The sequence below is a fragment of the Canis aureus genome, chromosome 7 (assembly GCF_053574225.1).
Source record: "Canis aureus isolate CA01 chromosome 7, VMU_Caureus_v.1.0, whole genome shotgun sequence".
In the NCBI taxonomy this organism is placed as follows: Eukaryota; Metazoa; Chordata; class Mammalia; order Carnivora; family Canidae; genus Canis; species Canis aureus.
Window position 1 is genome coordinate 39,302,847 of NC_135617.1, and position 25,897 is coordinate 39,328,743.

At 37.2% G+C, this 25,897-nt stretch overlaps 2 protein-coding genes and 1 pseudogene across 9 annotated transcripts in view; all 3 read right to left on the reverse strand.

The window, feature by feature from the left end:
• The window catches only part of SMAP1 (small ArfGAP 1), a 178,305-nt gene that overhangs the window by 28,530 nt on the left and 123,878 nt on the right, over window positions 1-25,897 (reverse strand). The gene's annotated exons all lie outside the window — the stretch shown is intronic.
• On the reverse strand, window positions 1,633-2,436 carry LOC144317279 (small ubiquitin-related modifier 2). The gene has a single exon (XM_077903470.1). The coding sequence runs from the start codon at window positions 2,359-2,361 to the stop codon at window positions 2,074-2,076; it is 288 nt and encodes a 95-aa protein (XP_077759596.1). The 5' UTR covers window positions 2,362-2,436; the 3' UTR covers window positions 1,633-2,073.
• On the reverse strand, window positions 8,190-8,321 carry LOC144317948 (U4 spliceosomal RNA; annotated as a pseudogene).

The following is a 25,897-nucleotide window of genomic DNA, read 5'->3' on the forward strand; positions in this document are numbered from 1 at the left end:
AAATCCTTAAGAACATAATCTGATTTCTACCAGACTTATATTAATACTTACTAAGTACTATTTGCCAAATGTTTTCAGGATATAATAAACCTTAAACCAAAATATTAATACACAAACTATTATTTATCCTTTGGTTCTACAGCATACCAATTTTGTTGTACTTTGCAAAGAATAACAAGATAAAATTATTAATAACATCTGAAATGTAGCTGTCATATAAATTATGTAATTTCTTAAAACCAAATTTTAGAAGATCTTGGAATAAACATAATATCATCTTGTTAGGATTTGGGGGCAAGGATATAATAAGGTGTGATAATAGTAAATTAAGACCTCGCTTAAAAAAAAAAAAGCCACAATAAAAAGAGAGCTTCTGACCACATTTTCCGTCATGTAACTGTCACCACTTTGATATTTCACATTTAGTTTAGATGTCAATCAATATGTATAGAATCCTTCCACTTTAAATTCTCCTGCTACTAAAAACATTATGCAATTTGCCTTTTAATAAGTGAGGAATGCAGTCAACTGTTAATTAATAAAATTAGGTAATTTATAATTTATTAAACAAAACTTTCTAACAAGCAAGAATACAGGTCTACTCAGATAAAGATATTTTATAAGTTTCTTAGACTTCTACTGAGCAGATGTCTCATTCAAATTATTATCCACAGATTATAAATGAATAAAAACCCTACATAATTTCCAACTCCTACATTTGCTACCTTTTTACAAAGGAGAAATAAGAGCTGAGCCTCTAAAATGTGATTCACTATGCTTTAGTTGACCAATTAATGTAGATAATAGCATTATTACATATTATAAGACTAGGAAAGCTATATAATTTCCTAAATTCTAGAGGTAATTAAAAACTTTTTTCTAAAGCTGACTATATCTTGGGGCACCTGGGTGGTTCAGCTGATTAAGTATCTGACTCTTGATTTCAGTTCAGGTCATGATCTCAGGGTTGTGATACTGAGCCCCTCATGAGGCTCCCTGTTCAGCAGGGAGTCTGCTTGGGATTATCTCTCTCTCTCTCTCTCCCTCTCCCTCTGCCCCTCCCCCTACTCACACACACTCTTCTTCTCAAATAATAAAATCTTTAGGGATCCCTGGGTGGCGCAGCAGTTTAGCGCCTGCCTTTGGCCCAGGGCGTGATCCTGGAGACCCGGGATCGAATCCCACGTCAGGCTCCCGGTGCATGGAGCCTGCTTCTCCCTCTGCCTGTGTCTCTGCCTCTCTCTCTCTCTCTCTCTCTCTGTGTGTGACTATCATAAATAAATAAAAATAAAAAAAAATTAAAAAAATATCTTTAAAAAAAACAAACAAACCTGACTACATCTCAAATATGCCATAACTAGTTCGATATGATTTGTCCAAAGGCTCCATAAGTGGCTAAAGTAGCTATTCTCCTGATAGGGCTCCTTCCCCTGTACCATGATTCCTTTTCTTTAACAATTTCTTTTTTTTTTTTTTTTTTTCATTTTAAACAGAAGTTTATTTAAACAACAAGACGCTTGACTTGAAGGGAAAACTATCTAGGATTCATTTCTTTTAGAGTAATTTATCCCTACTTAAAGACAGATTGCCCTACATGTAACAGCTACGTACAAAAAAGTTATAAAATTGTCCTTGGTTTTACAATGATAAATGAAAAACATTAAAATTCTCCAATCGAACAAGGTATGCAAGGATTTTTATGTTGTTCTTTTTTTTTGTTAAACAGTGAGAGCAAAATAACTTACTGGAATATAAAGATAAGAGCTGACTGAGCATGCCACTAATGGAGAGAGGGGGTATTTTCACAGAAACAGTATTTTCCCTCATCTCATCTCCATTTGATGTCGATCAAAACATACCATTGGCCATTTAGTTAAAAAAATGCAATATGTTTGTGCACATACACAGTTACTTTATGTACAATAAAGGAATGGGGAAGGGGAAAATGAAAGAATAGAGAAAACTATACTGTAGTAGTCAGGATGTGGTGGAACCAAATTATGACTTTCTATTTGAGAATGTCTTCTTGGTCTGGAGGAACAGAGTTCTGGAGTAAAGTAGCAGGTTCCCTTTTTAGTAGACACCTCCTGTCTGCTGCTGGAACACATCAATTGTATCTTCATCCTCCATTTCCAACTGTGCAGGTGTGTCTGTTTCATTGATTGGCTGCCCATCAAATCGGAATCTGATCTGCCTCATTGACAAGCCCTGTCGTTCACAATAGGCTTTCATTAGTTTACTAAGTGGTGTATGCCTCTTAATCTTAAACTGCACCACAGAACCATCCTGCCCCGCCACCTTCAAATTAATATGATCGTTGTTCTCAGTCTTCACTCCTTCCTTGGGCTTTTCGTCGGCCATGGCGAGTGCCGGAGTCTCTTCAGCTGCCGCTTCACAAAAAAGGTACCAGGTCCGCACCGAACACACAAGCAGCACCAGGAGCGGCAGAAGCTCCTTAACAATTTCTATTTATCACAAATTAGATTCAAAATTATCCAATGCTTACATGGTATCATTTTTCCAATAGCAACAAAGACACACTGCAAAAAAGGAACCCCACAATCTGATAGATGGGATAAGGCAAGTACCCAAATAATTTCAACACAAGGTAGAGTATAAAGACAATATGAAAGGTGTGAGATGCAACTTACACCATGATGGTGGTCATTGGATGATTAGGACTTTAAAAAGACAATAATATTTATTTTGAAGTCTGTAGGAAAGATAGGAAGCAGTCCAGTAGGTAGGAGTTAGTTTTAAAAGTAGTAAGAAAATTGAGTATGGGAAAGCAAAAAAGACAGTGGACACATCTGACGAACCTATGGGTCTAAATGTACAGAAACAATAAAAGATAAATTTGAAAAAAGTTAGCGAGGGCCACACTGTGGAAGGACATGAACAACCAACTAGAGATAGTAGTTAGATAGGATACCAATTTTCAAAGAGAGTAGCCAAAGCAAGATACTACTCCTAGGAAGTGTTATGCATAAGAACTGTACTGAGAAAGAAAATGATTATTACCATTGTAAGCATGGGGGTATGTTGGCTGTGACATGATCAGAGTAGTACTTTAGCAGTGTAAGGCAGAAACCAGATAATGAGCAGCTGAACACCCCAAGAAATGTCTTTACAATCAAGAAAACCAGGTCATGTTCCCCTCAGAACAGGATTTAACAGTCTAGAGAAACTGTTCCTAAAAAGGTGCATACATAGTCCATGAAGAAGGTATCCCCAGCTTGACCTTTAGCTATACAGTCATTTACAAACCCTTGTTTTACAGTTAAAACCCTCCTTACTGGTTTTTCAGTTATATTACGGGAAAGGGCATGCAGAGTGGGAAACTGGTTATATAAACTTCAGTGTCAGTCAAGGAGCTCTCAGCCCCACCCCACTGTAAGTCACAGGTCTTCCCAGTCCAGAAAAATCCAATACATATCCAACCCCCAAACAAAGTAGGGGCCGATTTCACCTCGCAGAAGCTGCCCACTCTCCCTTAGATAGTGTACTGCTGTTGCTTAATAAAACTGTTCTCTGTTTTCCCTTTGGGCACCAATTTCTAATTCTTAATTGCTTCAGGCGAAGAGTGGAGACACAGCACTTTCTGCAGAGACAGTAGGATTAAATTAATTTACTCCCTCATTACAACTTGAAATCTGAAATATATTTTCTAATAAGTTGCTCAATAACATTACAATTACCAGAATACTACTCTCATCTGGATACCTGTTGAAGTCTTTATAATAGGATTTCACCTTTACTGAAATTTTTAGTAAAAATTTATGAATGACAAGTTACTCAAAGACTATTGGGTTGTACTTCATCATATATTCTACTATAAGACTGAGTCATCTTTATTGCTTACCCTGTAGTCTCAATTGCCTAATACCAGTATATTAAAATAAAAATAAAAATCACTGTCTTAATTCCTAAGATACACTGATTGTTGTCATTACTATATATGTATGTGTATGCTGTCACAACCAAATTATATACAACCTTGTTTAAAACTATTTTATATAAGAAACAATCTTGCATGTAACTCATTTATTTGCATATCTTATTTTGTTTTACTAAGAATCTTGTTAAAGTTTCCTTTTTTCTTCTTTACCATTTTTAATGTACTTATAAATCTTTTTCACATTAAACTTTTCAACACATAGTGTACTCTGTTTTTGAATTTAATATTCTTTCATAAGTTGAATTTTTAGGGTTCAATTTGGAACTGTAATCTACATTTTATTTCTCCAATCATATGGACATCTTTCAGTAAATGATTTTTTACATGGCCTAGGGACAATACAATCCCAAATAATTTTCGCTGGGCTGGAAAATTTGAGATTTATATACATTTCAAAACGAGAAGGAACCTTCAGAGACATTTACTCAATTCATTATGTGATGAATAAAATATCACTGTAACATCTCTCTTACATGGTCATTCTCTCTATAATAAAATTTTCTAGTATTATGGAATCACTGGATATGATACAGCATATTCCATATTTTGACAATGCTAAAAATACTAGAAAGTTTCCTCTTCAGGCAGCTTGCAACATTTAGTCACTTACCCCTATTCTCCATGATAGAGCCATGCAGAAAACAAGTGAGAAATGATTAAGTGGAGCTTTGACCCTCTCAGTAGGCATATCAGACCACTAATTCACATCAAGTCCTCAGTCATCTAAAATTCCCTGACATTTTCCTTTGTGATATTATATTCAGGATAGCTGAGGTTTGGATGCATTTATTTTGGAATTTTACTTTTGTACAATTTGTTGGAATTTTTAAGATTTTCTGAGGAATTGTTCTGTCATGCAATGTCTTAACTAATCTATGTTGCTTGGTTATTTGAAAATTTGGACAATATGACATTGATGTGCTCAATTAATACAAATGCTGAAAAGAACAAAATCCAGGATTGAGTCCCAAAGAATGCAGCAAACTCCCTCGATACTAACATCAATTCTATTAACTGGATTTCTCTGGTATAGCTGTCCATCCAGTTCACAATCTACAATTTGCTCATCAGACATACCTGTTTACATCTTGACCAGAAAGATATCTAAGAATCTCAAACAATAAGCTTAGTCTGACAGAAATTGTTCCCAAGAAACCCATGTAAGCACCTAGTGAGTGCTGTTAACACTCTGAAAAAAGTAATTAAAAAAAAAATCTCATTTGAATTTTGCACAGAATTCACATCAAGCTCAATGATACAAGCATCCATAATCCACGTACATTTTCCTTCTAAGAATCTGGACATTTGCCTATCTCTAATCTTCTAGTTCCTATCTCAGTTTGCACAGTTTCTCAAAGAATGACCTAATGTGCTTTATACATTAGGTCTACAAGGTTTTCCACAATTTAACATAAACATCAAATGCCTACATTGGTAAAATAATAGTTACTTTGCAGGATTTTTGTGAGGATTAAGTAAAATAATAGAGTCCTTTTCATAATGGGGGAGATACATAATAAATACTTTCATAAATGGCAGTCAGTGGTGTTGTGGTGGTAGCCTTTACAGTTATATGCCAGGTTCTATAAAGCACTACGGATACAAAGATGAATGAGACTTGGTTCCTAATCTTCAGAAGCCCATATTCTAATCAAGCAAACAGACATAAACATAACTGTGGTTCAGTGTGGATTAGCACAATGACGGTGTTTAAAAAAAAAAAAAAAAAGGAAGCCTCCTGGAAAGTCACAAGAATGTCATGCTTAGAAGCTCAACACGTGTTTGAATAACGCATTATGAGGTGGGTGACTGTATGTCCCAGTTTGCTCAGGACATCTGCAGTTAATGCCTCTTATTCCAACTTGACTATTAATAGTACCTAAATTGCCTCTTATTCCAACTTGACTATTAATAGTACCTAAACCAGGTATCACTGGTTACTTCACTCTTAAAAGTATCTAATTTAAAACACTCAGGTGTAAAGGGGTTCCTCTTGTTCTAGCAATGGTAAACTCCTTGAGGACAGAATGATCTTTCAAAGTTCTGTAAGACTGTGGACCACATGCAAATGCCTAGCCAGCCTCTCAGTAGTAAATTAGCAAGATTGGAAAAAGAGTCAGTAATTCCAAAACAAGGAATAGGCTGTATCTATACCTCTGTCTTTAACATTCATCTTGCTATTTTATTATTGCCTCATACAGTAGCCTGGAAATTCAGAGAAAGAAAAAGAGTTACTTATAATTACTACTTAATAGCAAAATATAACTGAAAGAAAAAAAATAAGTAGAGTACAGCTGGAAGGGGCCACCACCTTGCCCATCACATAACACATGTTATGGGAAGCAAGTACTACACCTTTCACAGATGACCTGCTTCTGGGTCAGAATTTTATATGTGGATAAGCAGCTCCCCTCACAGCAATCCATGCAAAGTCAGCCCTCAACACAATAATAAAAATAATAACAAGAAATACAAAAAAAAAAAGAAAGGAAAATTAGCCAAACACCTAAGTCTAAACCACACTTGGACACTTCCCAGCTGTGTAAGTTAGAGTATCTCTGAGCAGGGTTAGCTTCATGGGAGTAACCAGAGAGTAACCAGAGAGTCCCACAAAAGGTTTAACAGCTATTGCATCTTGAACTTCATTTTATCTTTGAACTTTGAACTTGATTTTATAAATCCAATAAAACAATGAAACATAAGCACAGAAGGTATGTGCAATATGTGCCCTTGGCTGCCCATTTGCATACAGTGGTCATGCTGTTTTATGAGCACAGAATTTCTGTGTAAGGACCCAAGTGGGCACAATGTAAGCATATTAGGTCTACAACATGGTAAACAGGATATCAAGAGCCCTAAAGAGGCCGGGCTTTCTCTTTCCATCAGAACTTAAAAAGCAGAAGGCAGTAGTATTCTAAGAAACAAGACAGACCAAAGACTCCTATCCTTTCTTACTCATGTCACTTCCCTGTATCAGCCAACCATTTACAGTAAAAATGATGACAGGAGAGAGAAGTACCTTTCCTTTCAGTCCTTCCTTACTCACCAGTTAATCAAAAATATGGAATATGTACATATTAAGAAGTAAAATAAAAAGAGTATAGTTAGTTTTGGGCATTATTCTCACTATTGTGGTAATAACAAAATATCCATGCATATACAAGCTAAGAAATACCAAGGGTGTAAATTTGATGATTCCAAATATGAGTTAAAGCCTCTTATGATTACAGTTAAAACCTGCTTTACAACATAAAGATGAATGGTAAAATTTATGTTGATGTAAATTTTTTATTTTTATTTATCTAGAACATTATTTTAAGGTAAACTCTACTCCCAATGTGGGGCTCGAACTCATGTATTTAGAACAACATTAAATAGCAAATAAAAGACACCTTGATAGTTGAGAGAATGTAGAAGAAACTTAAAAAGCTCTGTATTTTAGTATATTTAATGGTACTTTTTTCTTTTTTTTTTTTTAAAGTTATAGCTGGCTCTGTCTCTGAGCCTTAGCTTTTGATTAGTACAATAATAACTGTCATATTGACGTTATGACTGCCAAAATAATAATTAAGATAAATAAAACAACACTTTCAGTTTCTGGTCTGGCAGATAAGCAGCTTGAAAGTCACTACTTCATCCTAACAAGTAAAAGCTGAACAAACTGAAAAATTAACAACTCTTCTTAGATTCATCAGAGAAGTGAGGTTGCAGACAAACAGCAGCCCCCAAAATTGGAAAGAAAGCATACAGAGAAATTCACTTTTTGGAGCACAACCCAGCAGCAGGGCAGAAAAACCTGAATTGTATGTAATTGACAAAGTGCTGAAAAGACTCTCAACCTGAGCATCAAAAACTGCAGAGCGATCCTGTCCCGTGGGGGTCCTCACATTTCTGAATTTTACCAAGGTTCTCTTAGTGAAGAGTAGGGAGAAACTTCCTTTGGTTTTGTCATGGTATGGGGAAAAGTAGAGCCCAATTTATTGGAGCTTTTTCAGTATCTAGCTTACCTGGGAGAAGGGAAATAACCCATTTAGTCCCACTCCGGCCATCCTGTTCCACCTAAGGTAGGAAAAGAGGTACTGGAGTAGTTCACTGCACAGGGACACAGGCTCACTAAAAGGTAAAACCTAATCACAGGACTACTGAATGTCTCTTTTCTTTGCACACTTCACCAAAACTTTACTAAAGCCCTATTTATCAGAGTTCCTGTCATCCTATATGTACATTATACTTAGCTTTCAAAAAAAAAAAAAATCACAAGGCAAACAGAAAGGAACAAAACAGTTTGAGAAAAGTTTTTAATTAGCAATAATCACGCCTCAAATAAACCTCATTGGCTATGATGCTGCCACTGTGCAAAGCTAGGAACAAAACAGTTTGAAAAGATAGACCAAGCATCAGAACCAGACTCAGATATAGAAGAGATGTTGGAATGAATTATCAGACTTAATTTAGAACAACTATGATTGCTAAGGGTTTTAACAGCAAAAGTAGATACATACAAGACCAGAGGGATAATATTGGCAGAGAAGTGGAAACTCCGAGAATCAGTGCTATAGATCAAAAACACAATAACATAAATGACGAATGCCTCTGATGGACCTTGTTAGTAGACTGGACATAGCTGAGGAAAGAATCTCTGAGCTTAAGAATATGTCAATAGACATTTACAAAATGGAAAAACAAAGAGAAACAAACTGAAAAAGAAACAATATTCAAGTGGGACAAATATAAAAAGTATAATATACATGTTTTTGGGGTATGAGACGGAGAAGAAAGAGAAAAAGGAAGAGAAGAAATATTTGAAGCCATAATGATTTAAAATTTACCCAAATAAATGTTGAACACCAAACTGCAAATCCAAGAAGGTCAGAGAACACCAAGCAGGATAAATGCTAAAAAACAAACCAACAAAAACCTTCCACCTATCATACAGTTTTCTAACTACAGAAAATAAAAGATAAAGCAAAAATTCTGAGAAGAGAGGTTAGATGGCAGAGGAGTAGGATGATCCTAAGTTTGCCTCCTCCCTCAAATACAACTAGATAAATGTCGAATCATTCTTAACACTCAAGAAATCGATCTGAAGTCTTAGAGAATAAAGCTGCAGGTCTACAATCTGGAAAAATGACCCAGGAAGGAAGGAACTGTAGAGGGTTGATTTGTGGAAGAAAAGAGCTAGAGGTACTCACCAGGAGAAGGAGCCCTGATCATGGAGGGAGTAGTGAAAGAGAAAGAAGAGAGAAAGTGGTGGGGTGGGGGGGGCGGCTGGGGAGAACACTGAAAACACACACAGGAGACTGCTAAGAAAACTACTCCCAAAAACCACAGACAAGGAAAAACAAAACAAAACAAAACACTGAGAGGGAGAAAGGAGAGGGTAACAATACCACCAGTTTTCTATAAACAAGAGTACAGATTCTGAAGTTTCAGAGGTCTGAGACATTGCTAGGTTCATGCCTGGGTCGCTGAGCAGTGCTCTAGTGGGAAAGAAAGCTGGAGACTTACCAGGAGGCAGTCTGAAGATCCTCAGGGTCACAAGGGGAAAAGCAGTTCCTCTGTTTGGGGTGCATTTGGTAGAGGTGACACAGCCTCTGTGGGGGCAAAGGACCCTGTGGGAGCCATCAACCTATTCCTCTCACCAGTATGAGAACAGACATCTGCAGAGAGCAGTAGACCCTGGCCCCAACTGTATGTTGCAATTTACCATAAACTTTGAACCAAGATGCAGTTGTGTGACTGCCTTCCGGGACAAGCCAGCACCAGCCACAGTGCAGGGAGATCTTCTCCCAGAAGATCAGTGCAGGTCCCTGCAGCAGGGGATCTTTGAAGTGTGGGATTTTGACATTCAACTGCGCCTGAAACAAAACACAGGAATGCTGCACCACTGGGCAGCTGGGTAGCTCTGACACAGGATGAAGGCAAGGATCAGGGACACAGGAGGGGTCACTATTTGCCTGTGAGGGCTTACTGAAGAGGGGTGACTCGAATTTCCTTCCCTGGAGAGAATCAGGCAAAGCCATTTTCTTCTGAAGTCTGCCACTCTGACCCACCTCAGTGAGCTAAACAATGCCATCAATTAAATGAGGAAGCTGAAACTACAAACCCAGCCCTACTGTGCCCTGCAGGTACGTTTCCACCAGGGCAATTCCACCTATTAATCAGAGCAGCAAGACTCTCCCCCAAAAGACGAGCAAAAACCCCTCACACATACCAAGTCTACCCATCACCCTACTAATCACTGAGTGCTGCAAAGCTTCAGCTCTAGGGGAACAGGTTCGAGTACCCTTTGAGGTTTTTTTCATTTCTTTTTTTGTGGTTATAGAAAAAAGTTTTTTTAATATTTTTATTTTTAAAATTTTATTTTATACATAATTTTTTTTCTTTTCTTTCTTACTACATTTTCTCTATCAAGCTTCTCATAAAAAAGCAAATAAAAACACATCTAGGATCTAGCTTCCTTTATGTATTTTATTAATTTTTTAAAAATTTTAAACTTTTATTCGGCTTTTTTCCCCTCCAAAATGACAAGATAGAGGAATTCACCCCAAAAGAAATAAGAAGTGATAACCAGAGACTACAAATACAAGTAATATGTCTGAACTAGAATTTAAAACAATTATATGGATACTACTGGATTTGAAAAAATCATAGAAGATACCAGAGAATCCCTTATTGCAGAGATAAAAGAACTAAAATCTAGTCGGGCTGAAATTAAAAATGCTATAACCGAGATACAAACCTGAATGGATGCCATAAAAATGAGGATGGGCAAATCAGAAGAACAAATCAGTGATACAGAAGATAAAATTATGGGGGCATCTGGATGGCTCAGTTAAAAATCAGACTTAATTTCAGCTCAGGTCATTGATTTCAGGGGCCTGAGACAGAATCCCATTTTGGGCTCTACAGTGATTCTCTCACTCTCCCTCTGCCCCCTCCCGAGCTCATGCTCTCTCTTAAAAAAAAAAAAAAAAAGTAAAAAAGATAAAATTATGGAGTTGTAAAGAAGAGGAAAACAAAGGTAATGAATCAGGAAGGCAGACTTAGGGAACTCAATGACTTATTAAATGGATTAACATTTGTATCATAGGATTCTTAGAAAATGAAGAGAAATAAAAAGGGGCAGAAGGTTAATTCAAGAAAATTATAGCTGAAAACTTCCCGAATCTGAAGAAGGACACAGTCGTCAAAATCCAAGCAGCACAGAAAACCCCCATTAAGTTCAACAAAAGCTGTCAATTGCCATGGCATTTCACAGTGAAATTACAAAATATACAGACAAGGAAAGAATCCTGAAGGCAGCAAGAGAAAAATATGTCCCTAACCTACAGGGAAGACAGATCAGGTCACAGCATATCTGTCCACAGAAACTTGACAGGCCAAAAGAAAATGGCAGGAAATATTCAACATGCTCAATGGGAAAAATATGCAGCAAGGCCAATATTCAGAATAGATGGGAGAGAAAGTTTCCCAGACAAACAAAACCTAAAGGAGTTCATGACCATTAAACCAGTCCTATAAGAAATTTTAAGGAAACTCTTTGAGTGGAGAAAAACGACCAAAAGCAACAAAGACTAGGAAAAGACCAAAGAACATCACCAGAAACACCAACTCTACAGGTAACACAATGACGCTAAATTCCTATCTTTCAATAATCATTCTAAATGTAAATGGACTAAATGCTCCAATCAAATGACACAGGGTGTCCAAATGGATAAAAAAACATGATTCATCTATCTGCTGCCTACAAAAGGCTCATTTTAGACCTAAAAACACCTGCAGATTGAAAGTATGGGAACAGAGAAGTATCTATCATGATAACGGATTTTAAAAGAAAGCCGAAGGAGCCATCCTTATATCAGACAAACTCGATTTTAAAGCAAAGACTACGACAAGAGATAAAGAAGGGCATTATATCATAATTAAGGGGTCTATCCATTAAGAAGATTTGATAATTGTAAATATTTACGCCTACAACTTGGCAGCACTCAAATATATAACTCAATTAATAAACTCATGGACAATAAAACACTAATAGTAGGGGACTTCAACATCCCACTTACACCAATGGACAGATAATTGAAGCAGATAATCAACAAGGAAACAATGGCTTTGAATGACACACTGGACCAGATGGACTTAACAGATATATTCAGAACATCTCATCCTAAAGCAGCAGAATACACATTCTTTTCAAGTGCACATGGAACATTCACCAAAACAGATTACATACTAGGTCATAAATCAGCCCTCAACAAGCACAAAAGGATTGAGCTCATACCACACATATTTTAAAACCACAACACTATGAAACTTGAAGTCAACCACAAGAAAAAATTTGAAAAGATCACAAATATGTGGAAGTTGGAGCACTTACTACTAAAGAATGAATGGGTTAACCAGGAAATTAAAGAACAAATTTAAAAATACATGGAAGCAAATGAAAATATTGTCATTATGATAGCGCCAAACTGCTGGGATACAGCAAAAGCAGTCATAAAAAGGAAGTACACAGCAATACAGGCCTACCTTAAGTAACAAGAAAAGCCTCAAATATACAACCTAACCCTACACCCAGAGGAGCTAGAAAAGGAACCACAAATAAGCAAGCAGAAGAAGGGAAATAATAAAGATCAGAGCAGAAATAAATGATACAGGTCAATATCCCTAATGAACAGGAGTGCAAAAATTCTCAAGATACTAGTAAATCAAATCCAACAGCACATCATAAGAATTATTCACCATGATCAAGTGGGGTTTATTCCTGGGTTGCAAAAGTGGTTCAATTTTGTAAGTCAATCAACATGATACATCATGTTAATAAAAGAAAGGATAAGAACCATAAGATCCTCTCAATAGACTCAGAAAAAGCATTTGACAAAGTACAGTATCCATTCATGATAAAAACCCTCAACAGGGCTAGAGTTAACAGCACAAGAAACAACAGGTGTTGTGAGGATGCGTAGAAAGTAGAACCCGGTTACACTGTTGGTGAGAATGCAAACTGGTGCAACCACTCTGGAGAACAGTATGGAATTTCCTTCAAAAACTTAAAAATGAAAATACCCTACAACCCAGGAATTGCACTACTGGGCATTTACCCAAAAGATACAAAAATACAGATTTGAAGGAGTACATACAACCAGATGTTTACAGCAGCATTGTCAACAACTGCCAAACTATGGAGAGAGCCCAAATGTCTATCGACTGATAAATGTAAAAAGAAGATGTGGTATGGGGATGTCTGGGTGGCTCAGGGGTTAAGCATCTGCCTTTGGCTCAGGGTGTGATCCTGGGATCCAGGATTGAGTCCCACATTGGTCTCCTTGCTGGAAGCCTGCTTCTCCTCTGCCTGTGTCTCTGCCTCTCTCATGAATAAATAAATAAAATCTTAAAAAAAAAAAAAAGATGTGGTGTGTGTGTGCATATATATAAAATATATATGATATATATAATGGAATATTATATATACATATTAATACATTATATACATTATATATAATGGAATATTACTCAGCCATCAAAGAGAATGAAATCTTGCCATTTGCAAAGACATGGATGGAACTAGAGTGTATTATGCTAAGTGAAGTAAGTCAGAGAAAGACAAATACCATATGATTTCATTCATGTGTAATTTAAGAAACAAAATAGATGAATATATGCAAAGGGGTAAAAGAAAAGAAAAAAAAGAAGAGAGGGAAACAAACCAAACAAAAGAGAGGGGATGTGCTAGATAGATAATGGGTATCAAAGAGGGCACTTGTGATTATGAGCACTGGGTAATGAATCACTGGATTCTACTCCAGAAGGCAATATTGCACTGCATGTTATCTAACTAAAATTTAAATTAAGAAAAGAAAAAAGAAACATTTCTATAAGAAGACAAAGGGAGAATAATACTTATCTATTGAGGAACAAAGATAAAGATTACACTGAACTTCTCCTTAGAAGAAAGGCAAGCAAGAAAAGACTGGAGTCAAATATTTTAAAGTAAAACAAAAACAAAACAAACCCCAAATTTAAAGTATTGAAGGGCAAAACCCCACAATCTTAGGATTCTGTCGTCTGCAAAATCACCCTTCTAAAGTAAAGGAGACATAAAAGATTTTCTCAAACAAGAATGGAGGGAATGTGTGGCCAATACACTTGCCTTACCAGAAAGAAGGTCTAAGTTCTTCAGAGTGAAGGGAAATGATAAAGGTCAGAAACTTAAAACTACATAAAGAAATGCAAACCATAAACAGATAAAGGTAAAATAAGATAAATACTACAACAGTGCTTTGTAAACTTTAAAAATAAAAATATAAACATTTGAGATTAGTGTTACTATTATAACTGAACTCTTTCCTCTCTCCTTCCTATTATCTCAGAAGCTGATAGCTCTACATACCATCTTATCATCAGGTACTATGATCAGAACACAGCACTGCCAAATTATTTGAGTGCTACTATATACTCTGTCAGCCTGCTTTATCATACACCTTACACTGTTACAAGGTTTCCTTTATAGACAGTTGTAAATTCTAGAAATTGTAGCAACTTATTACCATATCACAAGAAATCTGTAGAGAATTTCACTCTTTCACTGTTTGCAATAATGTGGTGTAATAAGTCTACGGTGAAAACAGAAGTTCAGCATCAGAAACCATTCATTTAATTTTCAAACACAGAGGATGTTTATTTAAAGTTCTTTCCTTTAATAAAATATTTAACAATAAAATAAAATCACTGTTAGTAAAGAACAGAACTAATAATATATAGCTACTTTATTTCAGAATGTTACTTTATATAGTTATTACTAAGGTAACATTAGTTGATAGTTAATATGTTAATACGTCTAAATTCATGTTTTAAGCATTTTAGTAACTTGGTAAGAATTCCATTCAAAAGTATTATTTGATGTTACCACAACCATGGTAACAACTTACATGTATGGAGTTCACATGTAGTTAATCTATGTTTTTATTTTTTTACTTTTATTAGTTAATGTTAATCAATCTAAGAATCATGTTACCATCTAGTTTTGGAGCCTGTGCTCTTTCAGATAAAAGCACAATCAATTAAAGTACTGAACTGCTGGTATAGATACTACTACCACTATCACATCTACTCCTGACAACACTACTAGTATTAATTACCTATCTCCTTCCTCTCCCCTGCATTAGCTTCCATCCTAACCTAGTCTCTTTCTCTTCTGAACAATGGAAATTCTCTTTGGCACTTAGTTGTGGTTACTTCGGAATAATGCTGTGCTATATTCCAATACTTTACTTCTAGTTTTATATCTTCTTTTTAAACTAAAGAAAAGGTAGAGAGCAGTAAGCTCATATCTTCTTAGTGATGCTAGTTTAGGGAGGAGCATACGGAAAAACTTTCAAGACAGCCGAACATATCACACAAGTTATCATATATTTTATCAACAACCGATGAACAGATTACTTGTATGAAAAATTGCTAATTTCTAAAGTCAAAGACAAAAATGAAAGCTGCAAAGTATTTCCTGCAGGATTCGGGTAAGCACAAATAGCCAACTGATAAAAGACAACTGCATCCATCACTGGATATGCATACTTACTGTTAGTTCCAGATGCTTTATTACCCATTAGAGAAAGCTATTAAAAGGAAGTTATTGTTAGGTGGTAGGAACTAAAAAGGAGTGGGAGGAATGCCCCAAGGCAGAGTCCCAAGTCCTTAAGAGGTAATGATAGAGACAGTGAGCTGGAGACAAGGGTGATAAATAAGCTACACAATAAAAGCCCAGGGGTGGTGGCAAAACATCCAGAGGTGACTTCCAAGACCTTGGGGCTGAAAGACTAGTGTAGATAGATAGCTGTGGGTGTTGAGCAAGTGCCCTCCTCTTCCACCTCTGCCCCAGGGAAACCCCTAAACTCTTTATAATTCATTTGCAGTGCAGGTATAGCCCCTCCCCACCACAGAGAAAGGCTGCCAGTAGGCTCTGGTACAATCCTAGCAGGGTCAAAACTCATCCTTCCAACCTGTGGGAGGAATTCCCCAAATGACTGGACACAGCCTCCATCAGAGACCACCCCACTGTATGTCATAGCTCCTCGCAGCCCAGAAAGACCCAATAATACCCAATCCCAAAACAATCTAGGGGCTGGTTCTACCTCAGAAAACCTGATTGCTCTCCCACCTTCATGGTGTACTTTTGCTTTAATAAACAAAGCATTGTGCTTGCTACTTTTCTTCTGTCTTTATTAGAGCACAGATCCCCACGTAAATCTTCTCATGGGGGAATCCAAGGACCAAGAACTCCATTCACACAAGGCAGACTCTCCCACTGGTAACATTATCACTGGCAGAGATTCAGGTCAGAAGCTATGGGATTTAAATCCTGGCATTACTTACAGACTACATAATCACACTCAGCTCCCGTTTCTTCATCTAAAGAATAAGGTGGATGGATTAGATTGCTTATATCCTTACCAGCTCAAACATTAGGAGACTACAAATAAAGTCTGATGTGGACTCTAAATATCTCCACTCTATATAAATGCATGTATGAGTAGTATGATGAGGAAGCAGAAGGCAAGCTGAGGGCAAAGCACAAGAGGACACCCCATACCCACCTCCCCACTCCCAAGTGGGTTACGTGTTTCCTCAGGCATTCCTGGTTGCCCTAAAGCTAAGGGAAGAAAAAAGCAAATGGTTAACTTGTAGAGATCACAGTACTGGGCAGCCCTGGTGGCCCAGTGGTTTAGTGCTGCCTTCAGCCAGGGGTGTGATCCTAGAGACCTGGGATCGAGTCCCATGTCAGGCTCTCTGAGTGGAGCCTGCTTCTCCCTCTGCCTGTGTCTCTGCCTCTCTCTCTCTCACTCTCCCTCTCTCCCTCTTTCTCATGAATAAATAAATAAATAAATAAAAAACCTTAAAAAAAAAAAAAAAGAAGATCACAGTACTACAGGGAATGAATCTCCTTGGTTCACAAATGTCTTAGTGATTTACAAGACAAAAATTCTTATCAATACCCTAACTTCCAGAGACCCATAACTCAATTTCCTGGAGCCCTAACACGACCCTCCCTTCTATGAGTGATGTGGGAAACTGAGGCAGAAGAGAAAGTAAACAAAATTTCTGACATACGGGTCTTGTCCCCATGCTTTAATAAAATTACCTTTTTGCACCAAGACATCTCAGGAATTCTTTCTTGGCCATAGGCTCCAGATCTCATCAACATTCCAAAACTACATCAAATATGGTGCTGCTGGGCCTCATCAGGAGCTGGTGCATACATTTCCATACAGCCTATTAGCTACCTACCAGGAATCTTTAGTATAGGGAAACACCTTCCTAAATGGCAAGGCCCATATAGATATTCTAAGAAATATCATGAATATATTAATCAGTTTAGCTATCGCTGTTTGAACAGATCCTCTTAGAACTGCAAAAATTTAGTAATAATTCATCCACCAGGACCATTTTGCTATAATAGTAATAGCTGTTAATTTTAAAAATACTTTTTATTTTTTGGATAAATAATATTTTTCTAATATTACAGAGGTAGCTGTCTCCCTTATTTTTTTTTACTTTTTTAATTTTCAATTTTTTTTATTTTTATTTAATTTTTTTTTTTTATTTTTATGATAGTCACACACACAGAGACAGAGGGGCAGAGACACAGGCAGAGAGAGAAGCAGGCTCCATGCACCGGGAGCCCGACGTGGGATTCGATCCTGGGTCTCTAGGATCGCGCCCTGGGCCAAAGGCAGGCGCCAAACCGCTGTGCCACCCAGGGATCCCTCCCTTACTTATTTTTAGAAAATTTCCTAAGGGGGACGCCTGGGTGGCTCAGCGGTTAAGCATCTGTCTGCTTTCGGCTCAGGGTATGATCCTGGGGTCCGGGATTGAGTTGCACATCGGGCTCCATGAGAGGGGCCTCTACCTATACCTCTTCTACCTCTATCTCTGCTATGTCTCTGCCTCTCTCTTCTGAATAAAAATAAATAAAATCTTCTAAAAAAAATTTTCCTAAGGTAAGTTATTAAAAGTATCAGCTGGAGGGAAAAAGAAAATACCGTAAACACTAAACTGTTTATACATCTTACTGTAGGCTCAGTGGCTGTGTTACTTGTTTTAAACCTAAGGATAATTCATCACCTCTGGCCTATGTTCATTCAACCCTACTCCATACAGTAAAGTGACCTGATAATGAGATGCTTGCATAACAAAAATGTAAACAGCCAAGAATTTGGTCTTATGTAGCAATTTCTCTTCATTTCTTTTTACTCCTCTAAATTGTATCAGTCTTCGGTTCAACCTTCCCAGCAATTTAATCATGAAGAGGATCATTTTTGCCAATCATCATTTTCCACAAGGACTGCTTACTCTATTGACAGTCATTTATTTGATAATGAAACCTCTACATGCTCAGCAATGTTCCAGGCACTGACAATCTACACTTGGCATTTGGGGGATGTGGGGGGTGCAGAGTAGAGAAACGGATAATAACACAAATAATCACAAATAAAACAGTAGTCTTAATTGTCATAGGATAACTTAAAATAGGGTGTTGCAATGAAGAATGACTGTGGGCTACCTTGAATCAGGTGTACAAGGTAGGCATCTCTCTGGTGCTATTTAAAATGAAATCTGAAGACAAGAATAAGGAAGGCACCCTTGAGAAGATCTGGGAAAAAGCACTGTAGGCAGGGCAAAGAGTGCAAAGGTCTTCAGGTCACAATAAGTCTGATTTGTTCTGGAAACAACAACAAAAAAAGAGATGGCTAAAGCAAAATAAATAAGGGAGAGAGTAGAAAGAGGTAAATCCAGAGACACAGGTAGGGGCCTAAGGCTTCACTGTATGACTCCACAAGGTCTATGGAGCTTAATGTCATTCTAAGTACAATAGAAAGTCACTGGAAGGTGTGAAGCAAGGAAGTAACAAGATCTGATTTACCATTAAAAAGACAAATGAGAGAAAAAGAGAAAACATTTAGGATGCTATTGCAGAGGAAAGATAATGGTGGCTTGATGTAGGATAGTAACAGTGAAGATGGAGAGAGGTACAGTTACTAGGATTTGCTACTGGAAGTGATGTGTCAGAGGTGGCGAGGGAAAGAAGAAAAACCATGGCAATGCAGATTTTTGCCTTAAAGTAACTCATTAAGCTAACTAGTGATGTGGTTTCTTTAGATGGGGAGGTAGCAGGTAGAGGATCTAGAAATCTCTTTTGGTTATTGTCAGTTTAAGACATCTGTTACCTAAGGATGATAGGAAGGATGCTGAATATACAAGCCAAGAGTTCTGAAGCTGGGTCAAGCCTAGAGATACAGTGTGTCCTTGATCATTAAAACTATGGGACTAATTGAGGGCATTTAGGCAGAGAAAGTACAAAAGAAGGGAGCCCACTATATGGGAGATTTATAGCTAGCAAAAGAGACAAAGCCAACAGAGGATACTCAGAAGGAATAGGCAATGAAGTAAGAATAAAACCAAGAGAATGGAGTTCATGGAAACCAAGATAAGAAAGTGCTTCAGGAAAGAGGGAATGACCATCTGTATAGAAAACTGACAAGAAGAAAGATAAGAGAAAAATCCATGTTGACAACAACATGAAGGTAACTAGTGACTTCAATTGGGGGAGTCACAGGAGAGAGAACAAATAGAAGCTGGAATAGAATGCAACAAGAAGAAAACCTCAAGTAAGAAAATGTAAACAATGACCAAAGATAACCCTTTCAAAAATGGTGTTAGATACAGACAATAATAATTGGAGATAATAAGATACAGTAAAATGAAGAAAACAAACAAACGAGGAAGTAGGGGGAGAAATAAAGAATTAAGTTGTGAGGTAAAATACTGACCAGTTGTAGCAGCTGGTCTCCAGCAGGGGCAGGACCTGTCCATTTCATGATAAGAAAGGTACAGGGCACATGTACCGGCTGCCTGTTTCATGATGAGAAAATGAGGAAGTTCCTGTATGACTGCTATTCTCTTGATCAAACATGAAACAAATACATTACTGAAATGGATTGTGTATTATGTTCATAGAAGAGAAAGCACAAAACAACTCTGGAAAACTAGAAAGCAAACATACTAGGAAAAAGGAAAGTATAATTGGACTACAAGGCAACATTCAATGCCTGCTAGAGATGTGTAGCCATGAATTCAAAGTGAGACCAGTCAGCAGGTAGAGTTTCTCTGCCGGATAAAGGGCATGGAATGGGACGATAAACAGATTAAATCAGTACTTGCCAGACAAAAGTACCCGAGGGAAGTGCAGGGCAGTCACAAGGAAGTGAGTAAGTACAGTGAGAGTGAGGAATGTGTGAAGTCAGGAGGTTATTTAAATAATTCTATTTTGAGGCACATCTTCAGCAATTTTCTTTTTGATTGTTAACCAGCTTACCTCTTATCAAATCCTCATTTGACAGTGGCTTTAAATGTAATTAAAGCAGTTTTCCAGGGATGCCTGGTGGCTCAGTGGTTGAACATCTGCCTTCAGTTCAGAGCGTGATCCTGGAGTCCTGGGATCGAGTTCCACATCAGGCTCCCTGCGGGGAGCCTGCTTCTCCCTCTGCCTCTGTCTCTACCTCTCTCTGTGTGTCTTTCATGAATAAGTAATTTTTTTAAAGCAGTTTTCCAATAACATCATCTACTTGAAATCTTTGCATATTATGACTCAAGTGCAGTGAGTGGATAGTGAAAATTTTTCAAGAAGGACTTCTAAATATAATAACTAGTACGCATGTCAAAACACACAGAAGACAGATGATATGAAAATATTAGAAGATCAACTAAAACCATATGAGCCAGAAAATAAAATATGCATATCTCTGGAAACACACTTTCCTCCTTTTCTTCCTTTAAGGAATACTTGAGGGATCACCGTAGGCCTAGAACAGGGCATGACTGAGATTAAGGAACTTATACAATGAACCTTTACATCCCTGCTTGTAGGTTCTGACTGGTTTTTAATGAAGGAAAAGAACAGAAGGAGGGCTTAGGGAGAGTCTATATGTAGGAGGCAAAGGCTTCCTCTCCTCTCCCTCTGCCCCTTATCTTTCTCCCAAACTATAAGCTCTGAGAGGATACTTTTTCCTGATAACACCTTTGTACCCCCAATGATAGAATAGACTTCATCACATGAAAGATGCTCAATAAGTGCATATTCAACTTAGAACACCCAGGCAAAGACACAGAAGACTGGTGGTCCTGGAGAAAGCACAAATGGGACCTAACACCTTTGTTCCTGGAGGCTCTTAGAAATGAGCTCTATCAAGTAGACTGGCACCTAACCTATCAGGTTGCCAGATGGAGAGCAAGGAGACAATATCAAGAAATCACAATTTCTCAAGAGCAAATCACAACTACACAAACATGACTGGACTCTAAGCTCCAAAGGGCAAGGATCTATGTCTGATTTGTTCAATGCTATATCCGAAGAGCCTATTACAGCGTCTGTCACACATCAGACACTCATTACACATTTGTTTAATAATGTGGGTCTATCAGGATTAGGTAGATGAGCGGTCCATTCAAAAATGCTTATAAACTATGACTTTGAATTAACATTTTAAAATTAAACTTTAATCATAAACACTGAGGTCCTTCTGACTTCAAGGTTCATATTCTTTTTAGTATACTATGCTGCCATTATTTAGCAGAGATGGTGTGTTGACTCACTCCAGGAATACTCTTATTAGAAATTTTGTGCTGACGATAAAAACCACTTGCTATTCCCCTATGTGTATTTGCAGCTGTTTAAATTAATCCACAGCAGACACTCATGTGAAAATAATGAACTCCTATCAGTGGTCTCCTTTTAAGAAAGATCTGTTCTACCAATTATGAGATATGGAAATGTGGGCAAATTTCACTCTCTGAATCTTGTTTCTCCTTTGTGTGATGACTACAGTAAAGCTATCTAGGGTTATTGTGAGAATTAATTAATACACAAAATGCTCAACACAATGCTTGGCATTTGTAGGAACTTTGTTAACCCCTTCTTTCCATCTCCACTTCTGGCTGTAATAGTAATACACTGAAAGGCCGCAGCATATTCATTAAGAGCGCATATTCATTAAGAGCGCATACTCTAAAGGCATTATGTTCAGATTCAAATCTTGATTTTGCTACTCAAGAGCTGTGTGACCATAAATAAATTACCAAGTCTCTCAAGGTTCTCATCAGTAAATAAGAAGAGTAATAGTATCAATCTCAATGAGAATGAGTTGTAGTGAAGCCCATAAAATATTATAAAACGTTTAAAACAATCCCTACAATAGTTAAACATCAAGTAAGTACTTCCTATTTTTATTACTTTCATGACCAATTATATTTAATTCCTGAACCTTTTCACCATGACGGTAACATTCTTAAGTAAAGGCTTTAACTTAGTAAAACTACCTTTCATTAAAGCATTTACTAAGGAAATATTTTTTTTATTTTCTATTTAAGGAAATTTCTAACTTATTTTAAGGGACTGTAAAGCTTACATGCTTACTAAATAAAAGTCTTCCTTTCATTAAATAGGAAATGAAAGTTTTGCACATAAAGTAATTGGATTTCTTCCCTTTTTATTGCCTCACTTGCAATAAAGCTTTAAATGATTGCAAAAACATTTTAGAAATTTCATGAAGGAAAAAAAATGTTTCCAATTTACTATAAGTCTATAATAGAGCCTAAAATATGGTTTTCTGCCTCAACTTATACACTCCTTATCACAGTTATTTTAATAATGAGTAAGTATTAAAAAGCTATTATAACTTTGGTTCCTTTTTCTTTAGGTTTGAGGGCATTTTAGTACACAGTTATTTAACTAACAAAATAAGGTCACTATCATCTTGTTATGGCTTTCTGTAAGACAATAATTCTTACTTTAACTCCCCAATTCTTTCTTTTTTAAATTAGGTAAAACAGTAAGAGGAAAACAAACAGTCTAGGCTGGAAGAACTCTCATGTACTGGTCACAAGTGTCTCAAGCTACTTAAATTATTTACTAATTTAAAGATAACCTTTCTTAACAATGTATTATGAGCAAGTATATGCCAATAAATTAGGCAATCTGGAAGAAATGGATGCATTCCTGGAAACCTATAAATTATCAAAACTGAAACAGGAAGAAATAGAAAACCTGAATAGACCAATAACCAGCAAGGAAACTGAAGCAGTCATCAAAAACTTCCCGGAAAACAAAAGTCCAGGGCCAGATGGCTTCCTCAGGGGAATTCTACCAAACATTTAAAGAAGAAATAATACTTATTCTACCAAAGCGGTTTCAAAAGATAGGAATGGAAAGAAAATTTCTAAACTCCTATGAGGCCAGCATTACCTTGATCCCAAAATCAGACAAAGGCCCTACCAAAAAGGAGAGTTAAAGACCAGCATCCCTGATGAACGGACATGGATGCAAAAATTCTCACCAAGATACTGGTCAATGGGATCCAATAGTACATTATGAGGATTATTCACCATAACCAAGTGGGATTTATCCACTTTATACACCTGGGCTACAAGGATGATTCAACATTTGTAAATCAATCAATGTGATACATCACATTAATAAAAGAAAGGACAAGAGCCAAATGACCTCTCAATTGATGTAGAGAAGGGATCTTACAAAATACAGCATCCTTTCCTGATTAAAATCCTTCAAAGTGTAGGGAGAAAGGGGACATATCTCAATATTCATAAAAGCTACCTATGAAAAGCCTGCAGCATATCATTCTCAATGGGGAAAAACTGAGAGCCTTTCCCCTAAGATCAGGAACACAACAGGGATGCCCACTCTCACCACTGTTCAACTTAGTACCAGACGTCATAGCCTCAGCAATCAGACAAAAGAAAAAAAAATGCATTCAAATTGGCAAAGAAGAAGTTAAACTCTCCCTCTTTGCAGATGACATGACACTGTGCATAGAACCCAAAAGACTCCACCCCAAAATTGCTAGAACTCATATAGTAATTCAGCAATGTGGCAGGACACAAAATCAATGCAGAGAAATCAGTTGCATTTCTATACACTAACAATGAGACTGAAGAAAGAGAAATTAAGGAATTGATCCCATTTATAAATTGCAGCCAAAACCATAAGATACCTAGGAATAAACCTAACCAAACAGGTAAAGGATCCATATACTACAGACTACAGAACATTTACGACAGAAATTGAGGAAGACACAAAGAGATGGAAAACACTCCATGCTCATGGATTGGAAGAATAGATATTGTGAAAATGTCTATGCTATCCAGAGCAATTTACACATTCAATGAAATCCCTAACAAAACACCATGGACTTTTTTCACAGAGTTGGAAAAAATAATCCTTAGATTTGTATGGAACCAGAAAATACCCTGAATAGCCAGAAGAATGCTGAAAAAGAAAACCAAAGCTGGGGGCATCACAATGTCTGACTTCAAGCTGTATTACACAAAGCTGTGATCATCAAGACAGTATGGTACTGGCACAAAAACAGACACATAGATAATGCGACAGAATAGAGAACCCGAAAATGGACCTTCAACTCTATGGTCAACTCTATGGTCAACTAATCTTCAACAAAGCAGGAAAGAATACCAGATGGGAAAAAAGTCTCTTCAATAAGTGGTGGTGGGGAAAATTAGACAGCCACATACAGAAGAATGAAATGGAACCAGAATTCTCTTAACCACACACAAACATAAACTCAAAATGGTTGAAAGATCTAAATCTGAGACAAGAATCCATCAAAATTCTAGAAGAGGATACAGGCAGCAACCTTTTTGAACTCAGTCACAGCAACTCCTTGCCAGATACATCTATGAAGGCAAGGGAAACAAAAGCTATAATGAACTACTGGGACTTCATCAAGATAAAAAGTTTCTGCACAGCAAAGGTAACAGTCAACAAATCTAAAAGACAACCTACAGAATGGGAGAAAATATTTACAAATGACATATCAGATAAAAGGGCTGGTATCCAAGATCTATAAAGAACTTATCAAACTCAAGACCCAAAAAACAAACAATCCAGTCAAGAAATGGGCAGAAGACATGAACGGACATTTCTCCAAAGAAGACCTACTCATGGCCAACAAGAACATGAAAACATGCTCCACATCACTTGTCGTTACGGAAATACAAACCAAAACCAAAATGAGATACCACCTCACACCTGTCAGAATGGTTAAAATTAACAAGACAGGAAACAACAATTGTTGGTGAAGATGTGGAAAGGTGAACCCTCTTGCACCATTGATAGGAATGCAAGCTGGTGCAGCCACTCTGGAAAACAGTGTGGAAGTTCCTCAAAAAGTTAAAAATACAGCTACCCTAAGACCTAACAATTGCACTACTGGGCATTTACCCCAAAGATACAGATGTTGTGAAATGATGGGATACCTGCACCCCAACGATTATAGCAGCAGTGTCTACAACAGCCAAACTATGGAAGGAGCCATGATGTCCTTCACCAGAGAAATGGATAAAAATGTGGTGTGTATACACACACACACATACACACACACACACACACACACACACACACACACACACACACAGGAATATTACTCAGCCATCAGAAAGGATGAGTACCTCCCATTCACATCAACACAGATGGAACCGGAGGGTATTATGCTGAGTGAAATAAGCCAATTGGAGAAAGACAATTACCATCGTTTTTTGGAGGAAAACTGAGTGGGGGAAAAATCAGGGAGGAAGACAAACCGTAAGAGACTCCTTATTCTAGAAAACAAAGGGTTGCAGAAGGGGAGGTGGGTGATGGGTACTAAGGAGGGCACATGATGAGATGAGCACTGAGTGTTATACTACATGTTGGAATTGAATTTAAATTAAAAAAAAAAAAAGATAACCTTTCAACTGCCAGGACATTCTATATACTTATAAAAATACTAGTTTCTATATCCATCAGATTGTTCTTTTAAATGACAACGTATACCAAGTTTTGTAAAACACGCAAAGCAATCATAATTGTAA

Bases quoted from the DNA above. Each gene is read 5' to 3' on its own strand.
- LOC144317279 (XM_077903470.1), bottom strand. From the start codon at position 2,361: ATGGCCGACGAAAAGCCCAAGGAAGGAGTGAAGACTGAGAACAACGAT.